The sequence below is a fragment of the Ranitomeya imitator genome, chromosome 5, assembly GCF_032444005.1.
Source record: "Ranitomeya imitator isolate aRanImi1 chromosome 5, aRanImi1.pri, whole genome shotgun sequence".
In the NCBI taxonomy this organism is placed as follows: Eukaryota; Metazoa; Chordata; class Amphibia; order Anura; family Dendrobatidae; genus Ranitomeya; species Ranitomeya imitator.
This window is the reverse complement of record NC_091286.1, coordinates 569,762,509-569,782,408: the sequence shown is the minus strand read 5'-3', so window position 1 is coordinate 569,782,408 and position 19,900 is coordinate 569,762,509. Positions and strand designations below refer to the sequence as shown.

General features: G+C 47.1%; 1 protein-coding gene across 7 annotated transcripts in view; it reads left to right on the top strand.

Annotated features, from left to right (window-relative positions):
* The first annotated feature begins 517 nt into the window (after nucleotides 1-517).
* The window catches only part of FAM168B (family with sequence similarity 168 member B), a 49,952-nt gene continuing 30,569 nt past the window's right edge, over nucleotides 518-19,900 (top strand). For 3 of the 7 annotated variants that reach the window (XM_069727787.1, XM_069727789.1, XM_069727785.1), the window contains exons 1-3: nucleotides 741-862; nucleotides 2,548-2,606; nucleotides 18,873-18,952. In XM_069727787.1, the coding sequence (XP_069583888.1) occupies nucleotides 18,883-18,952 (70 nt within the window). In that variant the 5' untranslated portion in view covers nucleotides 741-862; nucleotides 2,548-2,606; nucleotides 18,873-18,882. Of the gene's footprint in view, nucleotides 883-2,547; nucleotides 2,607-18,872; nucleotides 18,953-19,900 lie in introns of all 7 variants that reach the window. The other 4 variants (XM_069727791.1, XM_069727786.1, XM_069727788.1 and 1 more) reach the window with 3 other exon arrangements.

Below are 19,900 nucleotides of genomic sequence, written 5' to 3'. Positions count from 1 at the left end.
ATACACACACTCCACAGACACTACGGTAATTACACACACTCCACAGACACTACGGTAATTACACACACCCTCCACAGAGCTACGGTAATTACACACACCCTCCACAGACACTACGGTAATTACACCCACCCTCCACAGACACTACGGTAAATACACACACTCCACAGACACTACGGTAATTACACACACTCCACAGACACTACGGTAATTACACACCCTCCACAGACACTACGGTAATTACACCCACCCTCCACAGACACTACGGTAAATACACACACTCCACAGACACTACGGTAATTACACACACTCCACAGACACTACGGTAATTACACACACCCTCCACAGACACTACGGTAATTACACCCACCCTCCACAGACACTACGGTAAATACACACACTCCACAGACACTACGGTAATTACACACACCCTCCACAGAGCTACGGTAATTACACCCACCCTCCACAGACACTACGGTAATTACACACACCCTGCACAGACACTACGGTAATTACACCCACCCTCCACAGACACTACGGTAATTACACCCACCCTCCACAGACACTACGGTAATTACACACACTCCACAGACACTACGGTAGTTACAGACACTACGCGCTGCACAGAAGCGACACATTCGCTTTCAGTGACCGACTCCAACATTACACCCCACGTGACCAGCCCTCTTCTCACCCCGCCTCCTTATACCCACTCAGACCACGGGGCGGGAGATGCAGGGCCCCCCATCCGGAAGTGACGTCAGGGGCCCGTAGGTTGTTACTGCGCAGTGTCCCCAAAGAAAGGAAAAATCCGGACGCGGATCCTGTGGAGACTGGAGAGAGACTGCGGCGTCCTGAGCCAGAGGTGACCGCGACAGCTTGGAGGTGAGGAGGGCAGCCGGGGAGCGGCTCCGCTGTCATGGGAGGAGCGGGGTCCGCTCAGTGCCCGCAGCGCTGTGTCCTCCACCTGCAGAGGTGTCACCGGGGATGCGGCCTAGCTGCCCCATCTCTTATATACGCCATGGCTGCCATCATCTGCCGGACAGGGTCTTTATAAGGGGACGTGGTGTAGACGCTGTCACGGCCTCCATGGGATTTGTAGTTTTGCCTTCTGAGCACTGCTCGGAGCCTGCGATCTGTCCCCGCTCATCCGGCCGCACTGTGGATCTTACTGGGCTGCATTCTTCAATGGCATTTTACCTTTGGCAATGCAACATCCACCATTTTTTCTCCTTGAATTCACATCGTGTGTGTGCACCCACCCAACAATTGGGATCCTATAAATGCTTAAAGGGAACGGTCATGTCGTGTTTAGCATCTAAACTGTTCGCAGTGCGTTGTTAGTGATGCAATGTGCATCACTAACACGGTGGGTTTTTTTTTTAAATAAAAATCGGTGCTGTAATCATGTGCATAAAGCACTTTATATAGTTAGATCGTACTTGCTCATTTAGTCATGGGGGTGTACTTAGTTTCCTTTAGTCATGGTTGTTGCTGCCCACGCAATTTGAGTTATGATCCCGGGGTTGTGCGGACATCGCTTGAATCCCAATTGAAACCCAGCGCTTGTGTAGTGTCGGTCAGGGAGCCGCGCTTGTGCCGTGACAAGCAGCTCCCCGACTGACTCACAGTCAGTGAAGCTGGGTACTACACATACCTTGCGTGCGCTGACAGTGAAGCTGGGTACTACACATACCTTGCGTGCGCTGACAGTGAAGCTGGGTACTACACATACCTTGCGTGCGCTGACAGTGAAGCTGGGTACTACACATACCTTGCGTGCGCTGACAGTGAAGCTGGGTACTACACATACCTTGCGTGCGCTGACAGTGAAGCTGGGTACTACACATACCTTGCGTGCGCTGACAGTGAAGCTGGGTACTACACATACCTTGCGTGCGCTGACAGTGAAGCTGGGTACTACACATACCTTCAGTGCGCGTGCGCTGACAGTGAAGTTGGGTACTACACATACCTTCAGTGCGCGTGCGCTGACAGTGAAGCTGGGTACTACACATACCTTGCGTGCGCTGACAGTGAAGCTGGGTACTACACATACCTTGCGTGCGCTGACAGTGAAGCTGGGTACTACACATACCTTGCGTGCGCTGACAGTGAAGCTGGGTACTACACATACCTTCAGTGCGCGTGCGCTGACAGTGAAGCTGGGTACTACACATACCTTCAGTGCGCGTGCGCTGACAGTGAAGCTGGGTACTACACATACCTTGCGTGCGCTGACAGTGAAGCTGGGTACTACGCATGCCTTGCGTGCGCTGACAGTGAAGCTGGGTACTACACATACCTTCAGTGCGCATGTGCTGACAGTCAGTGAAGCTGGGTACTACACATACCTTCAGTGTGCGTGCTTCACTAATCATGTACTGGGGACAGTTTAAATGCCTAAAATGACACAACAGGTTCCCTTTAATGCGCTTCACTTTTCTTGGATTTCCTTACCTAGTTTTGCTCCGGGCAGAATGGGAGGTTTGTGGCCGATGTATCTAGAAATCTACTACTGGCATATAATTTTTTCTCTTCTCTTCATAGCTTACATCTGGAAAATCTCCGACTCTCTTCCGGATCACGTCAAGCACTTCTCAAACCTTGTAAGTAACCTTGTAAAATGACCAATTTAATATTATTGGGCTGATTGGAAAACAGTTTGTCATATGGACGCTCCGTCTGCTAGAAGCACTATTAGGCCGGGATCACACACTGCGAAATACGGCCGAGTCTCGCTGGTTAAAACCAAGCTCTGGCACCGGCACTCGAGCGGAGCGTGCGGCCGCACAGCAATACATGGAGCCGCATGCTCCGCTCCGGAGTGCCGGTGCCAGAGCTTGGTTTTAACCAGCGAGACTCGGCCGTATCTCGCTGTAGTGTGACTCCGGCCTTATTTTTCCCAGTATTGGATTACAATCATCCATACAAGTATATAAGTGCAAAAAAAAATTTCTAAAGGGACTATCGGCACAAAAGGACTGTTCAAACCAAGTACGGCAATCTGTGCATCATGGCGGGGCCAATTGTTTAAATATACCTTCTCACCTGCTTGATTTCCATCTATCCCCACCCTTCTCTGGTTCTATGAAGCCAGAGCTGTCAATGGAAGAATGGACTTGGTGAAGACTAAGGGAAAACAAAACAAGCAGGTGTGAGGGTGCACTTAAATGATTGGCTCCGCCATGAGGCTAGAAGTGGTTGGTTTGAACAGTCGTTCTGTGCTGGCAGTCAATTTAAAAGGACTATCGGCACAGAAAGACGGTTCAAGCAAAATACAGGCGCTTGACGGATGCGTCGTCTGAGCTTTTCTGGTGTAGATGTGGGACTTGGTACGAGAGAGAGAGAATTCCTGTGTTTGACGGTCAGCGACGGATACTGCGTCCATAGGTTTCCATTATAGCCAACGATGGACCGCGCAGGAACCGTCACTGACCAATTTTTCCGACGTGCAGAAAAAACGTTCCTCTGAACATTTTCCCTCCACGACGGACCACTATTTTCCGAAGGATCCAGTGCACGACTGATTAAACGGATGGCCATCCGTCAAAATCGGTCGCTAATACAACTGTATGGGAAAATGCAGGATCCTGCATTCTCAAAAATCAACGGATTTTGACGCAAGACAAAAGATGGAAGTTTGAAAGAGGCCTAAGAAACACATTAGCAGCTATACCTCTGCCGGTTTGCAACAATTTTACATCCCTGCCTGCAAGATGGAGGCTGAGGAACCTGCAGATGTGCCAGGTACAGTTAGGTCCATATATATATTTGAACAGACACAACATCATTCTAATTTTGGTTATAGACATTACCACAATGAATTCTAAACAAAACAATTCAGATGCAGTTGAAGCTCAGACTTTCAGCTTTGATTTGAGGGTATCCACATTAAAATTGGATGAAGGGTTTAGGAGTTTCAGCTCCTTAACATGTGCCACCCTGTTTTTCAAGGGACCAAAAGTAATAGGACAGATTCAATAATTTTAAATAAAATGTTCATTTTTAGTACTTGGTTGAAAACCCTTTGTTGGCAATGACTGCCTGGAGTCTGGAACTCATGGACATCACCAGACGCTGTGTTTCCTCCTTCTTGATGCTCGGCCAGGCCTTCACTGCAGTGGTTTTCAGTTGCTGTTTGTTTGTGGGCCTTTCTGTCTGAAGTTTAGTCTTTAACAAGTGAAATGCATGCTCAATTGGGTTGAGATCAGGTAAATGACTTGGCCATTCAAGAATATTCCACTTCTTTGCTTTAGTAAACTCCTGGGTTGTTTTGGCTTTATGTTTTGGGTCATTGTCCATCTGTAGTATGAAACGACAACCAATCAGTTTGGCTGCATTTGGCTGGATCTAAGCACACAGTATGGCTCTGAATACCTCAGAATTCATTCGGCTGCTTCTGTCCTGTGTCACATCATCAATAAACACTAGTGACCCAGTGCCACTGGCAGCCATGCATGCCCAAGCCATCACACTGCCTCCGCCGTTTTTTACAGATGAGGTGGTATGCTTTGGATCATGAGCTGTACCACGCCTTCGCCATAATTTTCTCTTTCCATCATTCTGGTAGAGGTTGATTTTGGTTTCATCTGTCCAAAGAATGTTCTTCCAGAACTGTGCTGGCATTTTTAGATGTTTTTGAGCCTTTTTATTCTTGATGCTTATGAGTGGCTTGCACCGTTCAGTGAACCCTCTGTATTTACTTTCATGCAGTCTTCTCTTTATGGTAGATTTGGATATTGATACGCCGACCTCCTGGAGAGTGTTGGTCACTTGGTTGGCTGTTGTGAAGGGGTTTCTCTTCACCATGGAGATTATTCCGTGGGCGCCCAGGTCTTTTTGCATTGACGAGTTCACCAGTGCTTTCTTTCTCAGGATGTACCAAACTGTAGATTTTGCCACTCCTAATGTTGCAATTTCTCAGATGGGTTTTTTCTGTTTTCGCAGCTTAACGATGGCTTGTTTCACCTGCATGGAGAGCTCCTTTAGGTACCGTCACACTAAGCGACGCTGCAGCGATACCGACAACGATGTCGATCGCTGCAGCGTCGCTGTTTGGTCGCTGGAGAGCTGTCACACAGACAGCTCTCCAGCGACCAACGATCCCGAAGTCCCCGGGTAACCAGGGTAAACATCGGGTTACTAAGCGCAGGGCCGCGCTTAGTAACCCGATGTTTACCCTGGTTACCGTTGTAAATGTAAAAAAAATAAAACACTACATACTTACATTACCGGTGTCTGGTCATGTCCCTCGCCTTCAGCTTCCAGCACTGACTGAGCGCTGGCCGTAAAGTACAGCGGTGACGTCACCGCTGTGCTGTACTTTACGGCTGGCCAGTCAGTGCGGGAAGCTGAAGGCGAGGGACATGACCAGACACCGGGAATGTAAGCATGTAGTGTTTTTTTTTTTGTTTTTTTTACGTTTACAACGGTAACCAGGGTAAACATCAGGTTACTAAGCGTGGCCCTGCGCTTAGTAACCCGATATTTACCCTGGTTACCAGTGAAGACATCGCTGGATCGGCGTCACACACGCCGATTCAGCGATGTCAGCGGGAGATCCAGCGACAAAATAAAGTTCTGGACTTTCCCCAGCGACCAAAGATCTCCCAGCAGGGGCCTGATCGTTGGTCGCTGTCACACATAACGATTTTGTTAACTATATCGTTGCTACGTCACAAAAAGCAACAATATCGTTATGTGTGACGGTACCTTTTGAGCGCATGTTTCCTTTACAGCAAAATCTTCCAGATGCAAGCACCACACCTCAAATCAACTTCAGGCCTTTTATCTGCTTAATTGAGAATTACATAACAAAGGGATTGCCCACACCTGTCCATGAAATAGCCTTGGAGTCAGTTGTCCAATTACTTTTGGTCCCTTTAAAAACAGGGTGGCACATGTCAAGGAGCTGAAACTCCTAAACCCTTCATCCAATTTTAATGTGGATACCCTCAAATGAAAGCTGAAAGTCTGAACTTCAACTGCATCTGAATTGTTTTGTTTAAAATTCCTTGTGGTAATGTCTATAACCAAAATTAGAAAAATGTTGTCTCTGTCCAAATATATATGGACCTAACTGTATAATCACACACAGCTCTGCAGTGTATCAATAAGGGGTAGGGTGCACTACTGAGTCAATATCAAGATGAGACAAGCTACTGGAGTGCGGCATAAGGCATGACAAACAATAGGTAATGGAGGAGAAGAGAGGGAATCCATGCATATAGAATGCGCACCTCTGATTATAAAGGTACTAGATGGTGGCCTGATTCTAACGCATCGGGTATTCTAGAGTGTGTGTGTGTATCTAATATATAAAGCTGAATGTGTGTGTGTGTATGTCCGGGATTGGCATCTGCACCGTCGCAGCTACAGCCACAAAATTTTGCACAGTCACACGTCTGGACCCCGAGAGTGTCATAGGCTATGTTGTGAGGTGAAATTTTAACCCCGCGCTTTCCAATTCACCAAACAATTTTGCCCCTATTTACATAATGGGGAAAAGTGAAAGGGAAAGTGTTGGAGGCAAATTGACAGCTGCCAGATGTGAACAAGAGGGACTTAAAGAGTGAGAGCGATGGCGCCAAAGAGTATATACCTACAGTTGCTAAGGTGGGGCCCCTACATGGGATACTCGCCACACACGGGAATATGAACACACACACAAAATGTTCCACACACTACCACATGCTTGAACACATATACCACCTTCAGCACAAATTTGACCACACATACACCAACCTTGCCACATAAAAGTCGAAACACAAAAGTCACCGTGCAAAACTCGCCACGCGCAAAACTCGCCACATGCAAAACTAGGCACGTGCAAAACTCACCTCATGGAAAACTCGCCACATGCACAAAAGTTGCAACACATGCAAAAGTTGCCTCACACAAAACTTGTACATACTCAAAACGCACCACACATAAAACTCGCCACGCGCAAAACTCGCCATGCGTACAACTTGCTACACTAACCTGTCACATGCAACTCGACACACAAAAAGTTGCTACGCGCATGTCGCCACATGCAACTTGACACATGAAACTCGCCCTAAAACACACACAAGTCTGGTATTATCCTTCAAAAATAAAAATCTGATTAATAAGCAGACAAACTACAAGAACAACAACTGTACCATATAGGAAATACGACAGCTGTCAGTCACATGACCTGTCTATTATGTGTATGTGTGAGCTAATATATACTGCCAGGGGGAGGGCTTCCTGTTGGCTGGGGATTTATCAGGCTGCCAATTTAGTACTATATACAGGAGAGATGACACACAGGTATATACTATATACGGGAGGAGATGACACACAGGTATATACTATATACGGGAGGAGATGACACACAGGTATATACTATATACGGGAGGAGATGACATACAGGTATATACTATATACGGGAGGAGATGACACACAGGTGTATACTATATACGGGAGGAGATGACATACAGGTATATACTATATACGGGAGGAGATGACATACAGGTATATACTATATACGGGAGGAGATGACATAGAGGTGTATACTATATATGGGAGATGACAAACATGTATATACTGAGGGGAAAATCAGAGGTGTGAGTGCAAAATGAGAGGAGTGAGGGAAAATAGTGGAGTGATCGGAAAATGACAGATGTGAGGTCGAAATGACAAGTGTTAGGGGGGGGAATGAGAGGCATGATGGGAAAATAAGAGGAGTGAGGTGCTATAACTAACCACAGATATTTACTACGCCCAGGCAACGCCGGGCTCTTCAGCTAGTAGTCAATTAAAAATGACAGTGACATGATTTCCTATTTTGAAAACATTGATTTTACAAACACAACACACAAAATTGGACCTAATTATAAAAATTGTAAAATCTTAGTTGCTAGAAGCTAAAGATTGGGCGTCCAAAAACAAGGACGTTGGTAGATAATGAGTTAACATGAAACTACAGCTCCAGACCTTTGCACCCCCAGACCCACCCCAACACTGAATGCTCTAGAAGGATGGGTATTTATCCTGTGGACTCCTCCCACTCTACAGCTGTTCAATCAACCTACCACTAAACATGGCTAATTAACCCCTTTCAGCACATAGTGTGCTGGAGCATTTTCCTAGGTTGCAGCTAGAGATGAGCGAACATAGTCAGCTCCCTCCTTATCCGAATAGCTATAGCTCTTACCAAAGCTGCTGCATTGGGAACCCGGATACTTGGAGCGCTCCTGATAATCATGTGGCCGTCGCCGCAGCTGCATATGTCATGGCTGTGTGACAATCACAACACACAGGCTCTCCATACATGTGTTGTTACTGTCGCACAGCCGCTTCACCAGACACCTGATTGCCACGACCAATCAGCAGCGGTCACAGTCCGTCGCCAACATGGCCGCTCCTTGCTCCCCGCAGTCAGTGCCCGCTGCATACCCCCTCCAGTCAGCCCTCACACAGGGTTAATGGCAGCATTAATGGACCGCGTTATGCTGCGGTGTAACGCACTTCATTAACGCATCTATTAACCCTGTGTGACCAACTTTTTACTATTGATGATGCGTATGCAGCATCAATAGTAAACAAATCTAATGGTACAAATAATAATTTACAAATAATAATGAAAAAAAAAAAAGTTGTCCGTGCAAGTGGCAGATTCCGGTACAAAGGATGGTATGCGAGAAGGACCTGCCATGACGTCACGTAACCGCGACGTCATCACAGGTCCTGCGCTCATACCAACCCTGGGACCGGAAGCTGCCGCGTGCACCGCACACAGGGCCAGGACTTCAATTGGCCTTCGGAAGGTGAGTATAAATGTTTATTTTTTATTTTAAGTCTTTTTTTTCTAACCTGTTACATATGTGGCTGGGCAATATACTACGTGGCTGGGCAATATACTATGTGAAAAATATATATATATATATTTTATAGCACAGCCGTGTAGTATATAGGAGCCATGCAGTATATAACACTGCCCACGCAGTATATTTAACTGTGGGCACCATATCCCTGTTAAGAATGAAAAAGATAAAAAAGTTATATACTCACCCTCCGGCGTTCAGCGAAGCTATCCTTATGCACGCGATGCGGCCGCCAGCTTCCGTTCCCAGCGATGCATTGCGAAATTACCCAGATGACTTGACGGTCTCGTGAGACCGCTACGTCATCATCTCGCGAGACCGCAATGCATGGCCTGGAGCGTCGCGAGGAGCGGGAAAGGTGCCGGATGGTGAGTATATAATAATTTTATTTTCTCTGATCGCCCATGACGGCACCACGGAGAGAGGGGATCCGCCCACCAAGGACAGGAAACCTACGGATAAAAAGGCGGTACCACTCTCCTGCATCAGTTGGTTTCCTGTCCTTGATGGGAGACCTACGGACTTACCAGTCATCGTTGGAATTCCGGGGCCAACCAGTCCGATTCAGGCAGCTGGGGTCCCTCTGCCTCGGCTAGGGTGGTGACCCGAAGCGCCACCGCTGGGAGCTGTGAGCCGACAGGGTGTGCGGGGGAGGTGACAAGGAATTCGCGGTCACCTCCCCAGGTAAGATGCAGCAGCGACAACATCCAGGGGGGTCCCTCTGTGGTTGTGGGAGGTGCAGCGCAACCCTCCCTAAAAACTAGCATAAGTCTGCACGCTGCACTGCCATCGGGCGTGCAGAAAAAGCGCTACAGGGCTGCATAGGACTGGGTGTGCCGGTCAGCAGCGCCTTTCTGCCTCCAGCACGCCGGGATCTAGGTGGTCTCGCGGTGCGCTTGTGCACCGGTATATGCAGGCTTCCGACCGGGTGCTTGTGCGTTCCATGCAGGCGCCGGTGTATTTCCGGGTGCGTTCTGCGCAGGCGCCGGCGGGACTTCCGGCCGGGCGCCTGTTGCGCTCTGCGCAGGCGCCGGCGGGGTTCCGGCCGGGCGCTGGGGCGCATGCAGCGGCCGGTATGTTCCATGCAGGCGCCGGTGTATTTCCGGGTGCGTTCTGCGCAGGCGCCGGCGGGACTTCCGGCCGGGCGCCTGGTGCGCTCTGCGCAGGCGCCGGCGTGGCCCGGCCGTCAGTTTGGTACGATTTGCGCAGGCGCTAGCAGGCGGCTGTTAGGGACCATGTAGGAGTTATTGCGCAGGCGCCGGCGTTCAGCGCTCGCTTCTGCGCAGGTGCGGTCAGCGGGAGGATTCAAATAGGAGAATCTACTTCCTCCCAGTGGCTCTGCAGTAAAAAGCAGGAGCCTCAAGAGATAAAAGCGCTAGCTCAGCCAAGCTCGAGGCAGCATCTGCAAACAGCAGCAGTATGAGTAATCCGGCATCACCTTTGCCCGAATCACCTCCACCTGCAACATCGCCACAGCAGCAGCAGCAGCAAAAAAGGCGACAGCAGAAGGGACACCAGGACAGTAAGGAGTCCAGTACGGCGTCGGGGAGAAAGCCAGAGGCAGAAAACCCCCAACCGGTATTTATGGGTCCTGGAGGTGGTAAGTGGATCTTCGTGAATGTCAGAGACAGTAAGAGTGTTATTTGTCTCTTTTAGGGGAGGAAAAGCGTAGCTAAAACTAAGTACAAAAGTTGCGCCATCTGTAGAGAGGATCTTCCACCTACATGGGATAAGAGACTATGCAATACCTGCATTCAGCAGACTGTATCTGAAAACCTTCCAGGGTTTGCAACAGATCTTAAAACCCTAATTAAGGAGCAAGTGGAGGACACCTTTAGGTCACTAAACAGTGGGAAAAAAAGGAGGAAGTCCAAACACAGGTCCCCATCTCCGGTCTCAAAATCCGAAAGTGATAGTGAGAGTTCAAGGTCTTCACCCTCCTCTGATTCATCTGCATCATCTACTTCTTCCTCTGGGGGACATAATTGTTTCCCTCTAGAGGATACTGATGGCCTCATAAAGGCGGTGAGAAGTACCATGGGGTTGGTAGACTCCCATCCTAAAAAAACAGTACAAGACATCATGTTTGGGGGCCTAGAACAGAAAAAGAGAAGAGCTTTCCCGCTTAACGAAGCAATCGCGGCCTTGATTAAGAAGGAATGGAAGAAGCCCATGAGGAAGACTCTCTTGACGCCAAAAAGGAAATACCCCTTTGAGGAGGAATCATGCTCCTTTTGGGAAAAGGCCCCCAAATTAGATGTAGCGATTGCTAAAGCCTCAAAGAAATTCGCCCTCCCGTTTGAGGACATGGGGGTTCTAAAAGACCCCATGGACAAGAAGGCAGATGCCTTTCTCAAAGGGTCCTGGGAGGCAGCAGGAGGAGGCCTGAAGCCAGCAGTTGCAGCAGCATGTACTTCACGCTCACTGATGATCTGGCTAAACCAACTAGAAGGTCAATTGAAGGGGAAAACTTCCCGGGACTCAATTCTAAACACACTACCCGTAATGAGAGGGGCCGCGGCTTTCCTAGCCGACGCCTCGGCCGACTCCATCAGGCTATCCGCCAGAGCAGCAGTGTTTGCTAATGCGGCTAGACGTGCTCTCTGGCTTAAGAATTGGCCGGGCGACCTACAGACAAAAACGAAATTGTGCACCATCCCTTGTGAAGGAGAGTTTCTGTTCGGGTCAACTCTAGATGACATCCTGGAAAAAGCAGGAGACAAGAAAAAGTCCTTCCCCTCTCTGGGTCTCCCCTCTTATAGAAAGCCCTTTCGGAACAAGAGGTTTTTCCGTAAGAACCCAGGGAGAGGCCAGGGGAAGTGGGAAGATAAGAAGACGAAGAATAAAGGGTTCATCTTTAACAAAAACCTCAATGACAGCAAGAAACCTCCACAATGAAGGTTCGCCCCAGGTGGGAGGGAGATTATCCCTCTTTCTCCCAGCCTGGGAAAAGATCACCTCCAGTCAATGGATCTTAAGTATCATAAAATCAGGACTAAGATTAACATTCAAGAGGTACCCTCGTCCCTCTTTCAAGATAACACCTATGAGATCCTCGGCAGAAGAACAGTTAACACTGGAGAAAGAGATTGTGGGGTTAGTAAAAAAAGGAGTACTCCTGGAAGTTCCCCCTCAAGAAAGAGGGCAAGGGTACTATTCCCCTCTATTCCTGAGGAAGAAACCAGACGGTTCCTTCAGGACTATTATCAATTTGAGGAACCTAAACAATTACCTAGAGGTTCAGGCGTTCAAGATGGAAACAATAAAGTCATCAATCAAAATGCTGTTTCCTCAATGCTTCATGGTGGTCCTGGACTTGAAGGACGCGTATTATCACGTCCCAATACACAAGGATCACCAAAGATTCCTGAGAATGGCAATCCACATCAAGGGAGTCCTAAGTCACTTCCAGTTCACAGCCCTACCATTTGGCCTAGCAATAGCCCCGAGGGTCTTTACAAAACTGGTCGCGGAGGTAATGGCTCACCTCAGGGAAGAAAACACCCTGATCGTACCATATCTGGACGATTTTCTGGTGATAGGCTCCTCCCCGCAACATTGTATGAATCAGCTAGATTTAGTGATTCACTCTCTAAAAGACCTGGGCTGGCTAATAAACCTAGAGAAATCCAGACTGGTGCCTTCTCAGGTTCAGGAGTACCTAGGTCTCGCTCTAGACTCCAGGAAAATGGAATGCCGGCTCCCAGAGAGCAAGATACAAAAGATAATGAGTTTAGCGTTAAGAGTACAATCTCTCCCCTCTATAACTCTCCGTCAGGGCATGTCCCTGTTAGGCTCTATGACCTCGTGCATGCCTGCGGTCCAGTGGGCCCAACTACACTCAAGAGATCTCCAATGGCAGCTACTTTCAGAGCAAATCTTTCTAGGAGAGTATTTAGAAGGGCGGTTAACATTATCTCCTCGCACCAATCACTCTCTGATTTGGTGGACGTTGCGGGAAAATCTTTCCCAGGGAGTTCCATGGCTGATCCCAATATCAAAGGTCCTAACTACGGACGCAAGCCCCTCAGGGTGGGGAGCTCATCTGGGCGACTTGGTAGCTCAGGGCATTTGGTCCCCTTCCCTGGCAAACAGTTCCTCCAATATGAAGGAACTCCTGGCCGTAAAATTTGCCCTTCAGGAATTCTCGGGGGTCCTTCAATCTCGCCACGTAAGAGTGATGTCAGACAATCAGGTAGTAGTATCCTACATAAACCATCAGGGGGGTACCCGTTCCAAAAGCCTAATGGAAGTGACCAACTCAATCCTTCAGTTAGCCGAGAACAACCTTCTATCCCTGACAAGCCTACACATAAAGGGGGTAGACAATTACAAGGCAGACTTCCTCAGTCGATCCAGCCTAAAACAGGGGGAATGGGAACTAAATGCGGAGATATTCACCCAGATCACACAAAAATGGGGTGTTCCCAAAATAGATCTCTTCGCGAGCCATTTAAACAAAAAAGTAGCCTCCTTTTGCTCCCTATCTCCCCTGGGGAACCCAGTAGCTGTGGACGCGTTCCTGATCCCCTGGGGTCATCATCTGGTCTATGCCTTTCCTCCCCTCTTTCTGATTCCAGCAGTGCTGAGGAAGATTCGGGAGGACGGGGCGCTGGTCATCTTAATTGCCCCGTTCTGGCCGAAGAGACCTTGGTTCTCATGGATGAGGAAAATGTCAATATCCGACCCTTGGGTATTACCAGACCTCCGGGATCTGTTGTCACAGGGCCCTATCTGTCATCCACAAGTCAAGAACTTGCACTTGACAGCCTGGCTCTTGAGAGGAAAATATTAGAAAACAGAGGGTTCTCTTCGGGGTTAATTTCAACTCTGTTAAAAAGTAGGAAGCCGGTTACAACGAAACAGTACGGCAAAATATGGAAAAAGTTCCTGTCCTTTTCAGGTGCAAAAATAGGGAAAGAGATTCCCATCAATTCCATATTAGAGTTCCTACAAAATGGCCTGGATATGGGGTTAGCCACCAGTACACTAAAAGTTCACGTGGCAGCATTAGGAGCCCTATTTAATTTTGACCTAGCTTCAAATAGATGGATCTCTAGATTCATTAAGGCAGCAGGAAGATCTAGGCCTCTACCAGTAAAAGTGGTTCCTCAATGGGACTTAAACGTGGTCCTTAAAGCACTGACTAGTCCTCCATTCGAACCATTGCATGAATCTACTATAAAAACGCTATCCCTCAAAACCGCTCTATTAGTTGCACTCACTTCTGCCCGTAGGGTCAGTGACTTACAAGCTCTATCAGCCTGCCTTCCTCACACACAATTTCTAGAGGATAGGGTTATTCTAAAAACAGACCCAGCATATCTCCCGAAAGTGGCTTCAAAATTTCACAGGTCTCAAGAGATATCTCTCCCCTCCTTCTACCCCAATCCTAAGAACGAGGAGGAACAAACACTACATACACTAGATGTAAGGAGATGTCTCTTACACTACCTAGAAGTCACTAGAGAGAGTAGGGAGGATTCCTCTCTGTTTGTGTGTTTTCAGGGTCCCCGGAAGGGGAAAAAAGCATCTAAGGCCACCATAGCAAGATGGATCACAGACGCCATCAGTCTATCTTATTCAGCAAGTGGGATGTCCGTTCCTGGGGAGGTTAAGGCTCACTCAACGAGGGCAGTAGCAACTTCCTGGGCGGAGAAGGCCGGAGCTTCCATAGACCAGATATGTAGAGCTGCTACCTGGTCCTCACCATCCACATTCTATAGGCACTATAGATTGGACCTAATCTCCTCTTCAGACCTTACTTTCGGTAAAAGGGTTCTGGAGGCGGTGGTCCCTCCCTGAATGTACCATCTATTCAAATCTCTCCGTGGTGCCGTCATGGGCGATCAGAGAAAAATATAGTTCTTACCGATAACGGTATTTCTCTGAGCCCATGACGGCACCCGTACATTCCCTCCCTTCACTTATGGGTGTACACCTTGAAATAGTGCCATAATCCATTTATAGTTGGAATTCACGCGGTATCTTGTTATGCTAAGCAGTTAAAATTATTTTACAAATGTCTTAGTAGTCTCCCATCGTTATCTATGTAAACAAACTGATGCAGGAGAGTGGTACCGCCTTTTTATCCGTAGGTTTCCTGTCCTTGGTGGGCGGATCCCCTCTCTCCGTGGTGCCGTCATGGGCTCAGAGAAATACCGTTATCGGTAAGAACTATATTTTTTTTTAAATTATTTTTAACATTGGATCTTTTTACTATTGATGCATAGGCAGCATCAATAGTAAAAAGTTGGTCACACAGGGTTAATGGCAGCGTTAACGGAGTGCGTTACACCGCGGCATAACGCGGTCCGTTAATGCTGCCATTAACCCTGTGTGAGCGCTGACTGGAGGGGGCACTGACAGAGAGTGGGAAGGGGCAAATTTGCGGCTGAACTGTGCCCATCGTTGACTGGTTGCGGCCGCGACCAATCAACGACGCGGGATTTCCATGACAGACAGACAGACTAAAGTGCCCCTTTGACAAATATATATATATATATATATATATATATATATATATATATATATATATATATATATATATATATATATATATATATATATATATATATATATATATATATTTGCAATTTTATTAATATCAAAGCACAAAAAAACCTTTAAAAACATCTAAAAGTGAAGTAGCATCAGCTCTGTGTCCATAGAAGCTGTTTAGCAAACTGCAGACAGAACGTGCATGTATGATGTATAATGACAATCACTCGTGATGCCAAAAAAGTCCTGTCAATAGTATAGCAGACAAGAGACAAATGGGGTTATCAAAGTCATTAACCAGCAAGAAATCTCTAGATATAGATGTGGTCTAAAACCATAACTGAGAACATGTGAAAATCCAGACCATGTTTGTCATGCAGATGAAGAGGTATCAAGAAGCAGAGGTGTGGGAGACGCAGCTTCGGCAGGGTAAAGTGCAGACTGATGTAAGCAGAGCATATAAATAGTGTCACAGGAATCATTGTACTCCCCTTCAATTCAAAATGCGTATGGACTCCTTTCTCTTCTGCCCACTGGTTTACCCAGGTATTAAGCTATATCCTCTTTATTCAGACATGATCTTGGATCCTTTACTGCTTTTTCCACACCCTATAGACACATGGGGTGCTGTTTTGGTTTTGCACCTCCCTTCATAATGCCAGCCCATGTATAATCTATGGTGAGACAACTTCCTTATATTTATCCTCCACATCCATTTAGTGGAATATTCTGGCTATGTTCAATAAATCTCATGTGCCATTTTGTACTCGGCTGTAAGGCTTTGATTCCAAGCACTGTGTCCTCATTTCCCATTGCGCATGCGCTGGACTGCGCGTCTGACATCTGCCTGGCACTCTCCGGCATTCTGACCCTGCGCATGCGCACACTCCGGTCACTCGGGATTCCCCATTTCCCTCTGCCTGGCGCATGCACGGCATCACTTCTGCTGTACCTGCCAACAGCTGTTATCAATCAGCTGCCCGTCCGGACGCTACAGCCGGGACCACGCTAGACACTGGTAACCAATGATACAATTATTTCTGTGACACTATTTATATGCTCTGCTTATATCAGCTGCGTCTCCCACACCTCAGCTTCTTGATACCTCTTTATCTGCATGACAATTATTATCTGGATTTTCACAGGTCCTTTCCATTCCATGGAGACTTTTTTGCCGGATGCCCGAACACCCTTCCCCTTGCAGGCTTTATGGGTCTATAGTCCCCATATAACTACCTACTGTGGCGGTCCAGCACTACAGACCTTAGTTTTTGCCCTCTCTACGCCATAGCTTGGGATGCTTTGGGTCATACAGGGTGTGACAGGCTTGGGTTATATCATCATCTCTGGGGACGCTCACATGTGATCTTATATTGTTGCATGCTCTGTTATTGTTTTATATCACACATATTTATAGCTAGAGATTTCTTGCTGGTTAATGACCTTGATTTATGTTATTTGATGACCCCATTTTTCTCGTCTGCTATACTATTGACAGGACTTTTTTGGTATCACGAGTGACTGTCATTATACATCACACCTGCATGTTATGTCTGTAGATTGCTTAACGGCTTCTATGGACACAGAGGTGATGCTACTTCACTTTTAGATGTTTTTAAAGGTTTTTTTGTGCTTTGATGTTATAAAAGGTATGAAATACAATTTTACTAATTAGGTGTGCACCTTCTGTATGCATTGATTCTCTCTTTTCCTCCTCGATTACACACAGCTCTGCAGAGAGCGGCCATCACACTGGTTTATTTTAAATAATCTCTGGAGGCAGATGCTCAGGGAGATCTATACCCGGCCCATAGATCTTAACAGCTGAATTACATATAAGAAAAATGTGGATTTCTCTAGAGTAAAATAACATATTGCAGATATCAAGGTATCGTTTTATTCTGCTTCCTACGACCTGTGTGCCCATGTAGACGGCTAAGGAAGCTTGATTCTTCTAACAGATCCCTTTAAATGTGTGTATGCCAAGGGTGGACCCTGGACACACATTTATAAGCCCACCAAGTACACCATCTTCAAGGAGTTTTGTATGTTCTCCCTGTGTTTGTGTGGGTTTCCTCCCACTCTCCAGACACACTGATCGGGAATTTAGATTGTGAACCTTATTGGAGGCAGTGATAAAGATGATGTCTTTAAAGAAAACCTGTCAGCAGGTTTGGCCAATTAAGGGATACATCCATCACCTTTCAGGGCTGATATACAGCATACTATAATGCTGTATATCTGCATCCAGCCCGACCTGCAAGAGAAGAAAAATAACTTACTATACTCAACTGTGGGGGGCGGTCCGGTCCAATGGACGTCTCTGGTCTTGGTCCGGTGCCTCCCATCTTCTTACGTTCCAGGTCTTCTGCTTGCTTCATGTAGATGACGCTTCCCTTCGTCATCCACAGTCTCCTCATCACAGCACTCCTGCGCATGCGTACTTCTCTGCCCTGTCAAGGATAGAGCAAAGTGCTGCAGTGCGCATGCGCCGGGCCTCCGACCTTTCCTGGCACCTGCGCACTGCAGTACTCTGCTCTGCACTCAACAGGGCGGAGAAGTACGCATGCGCAGGATCGTGATGCCGAGGAGACGCGTCATCCACACGAAGCAAGCAGGAGGGCGGCATCGCAAGAAGGGAGGCCCCGGAACATGAAGAACGACACCCATCAGACCAGGCCGCCCCACGGGTGAGTATAATAAGATGTTTCTCTTCTCTTGAAGGTCGGTTCAGGGGCAGATACACAGCATTATAGAATGCCGTATATCGCCCTGAACGGTGATGGCCGTATCCCTTACCTGGTGACAGGTTCCTTTTAACCCCTTACCGACCTTCGCCGTACTATTACTGCGGAGGTCGGTACCCCCGCTTTGATACGGGCTGCGGTGGTGAGCCTGCATCAAAGCTGGGACATGTCAGCTGTTTTGAACAGCTGACATGTGCTCACAATAGCGACGGGTGGAATCGCGATTCACCCGCTGCTATTAACTAGTTAAATGCCGCTGTCAAACGCTGATAGCGGCATTTAACCGGCGCTTCTGGCCACGCAGCCGGAAATGCTCTCATCGCCGACCCCCGTCACATGATCGGGGGTCAGTGATGCGTCGGCATAACAACCCGAGGTCTCCTTGGGACCTCTATGGTTGCTAATGCTGGCTTGCTGTCAGTGCCACCCTGTGGTCGGCATTCATAGCAAGCCTGTAATTCCGCTACACAGCAGCGATCTGATGATCTTGGTAGTGTAATACATGTAAGGACCTATATCGTCCATGTCTAGCCAAATGACAGGTCTGGCTCCCAGGATTAGTGGACAGATGTGATGTGCTACATTGACTTTATCATAGGATTAAGATTCCAACATATATATATAATCTCCATCATCTTTGTCCTTATTTGTACTTTTTTCACTCTTCTAGTACCACCAATCCTGTTTTTTTGTGATATTGGTAGATCTAGAAGTGAGGCCACAATTGTAAAATATTGCCTTCTGTTCTTATTTTCTGCCTGATTTGCTCTTTTAGGTCTACGATCATGAACCCTGTTTATAGCCCTGGGTCTTCAGGGGTTCCTTATGCAAATGCTAAAAGTATTGGTTACCCCGGTAAGTATGATGGGCGCACGTTAATCAAGCAATTTACTGCAGTGTTTGGCACAAACAAAGACTTAAATTACACAAAATTTACTTTTGCATTAGAATTGCCAAAATTTGAGAACTTGGGCTTGGTGGACCACGATGGGCATGCACAACAAGTTTTAGTCAGATTTCTTAAATTTTGCACCAGGAAATTTTGGCACAAATTTGCACCTGCTCATTTATATTGTAGATATTTGTTTCTTTCAGCGTTTTTGCTCTGTTTTGCCCATACTAATGAGTGGGATAAAATTTGCACCAACAAGGCACCTATTTTAGGCCAGTTTCACACTAGCGTTTGTGTACGCAGCATAGGGCTGCGTACTTCTTACCTTCAGATCCGCATCCGTTCTGTGTACCTATCTTTAACATTGTGTGCGCAGGGACATGTTGTGTTCGGCGGGCACATCAAAACGCCGCACGGGGACACATCCGCATACAACGCATGAGCACTCATGTCCCTGCATATACAATGTTAAAAATAAGTACGCAGGACAGATGCGAATGTGTGCAGATCTGAAGGTAAGAAGTTTGAGGCCTTACACGGCGTTTTTTTTTTTTCTTTGCTAATTGATGTCTAAATTTCTGCACCAAATACTTAACTTGTGCACATACCCTTATAGACAAGGAGTATCCTGTTTGGTTGGAATCTTCTATGGACCTTCACGTATGGACCACCTGCATATATTTAATTTTATGATTCTTATCCCATCTACCCATGATTACTTTTAGGAGGTTTGTTCAGTAAAAAGTAGGGAGCCTTTTACTGGGTGTTAATAGGGCATCCCATAGATATAAGATACCGTGTATATACTCGTGTATAAGCTGAGTTTTTCAGCACTTTTTTTTTTTTTTTTGTGCTGAAAACACTCCCTTGGCTTATACACAAGTCATTGTCCCAGAAAGATGGAAAGTGAG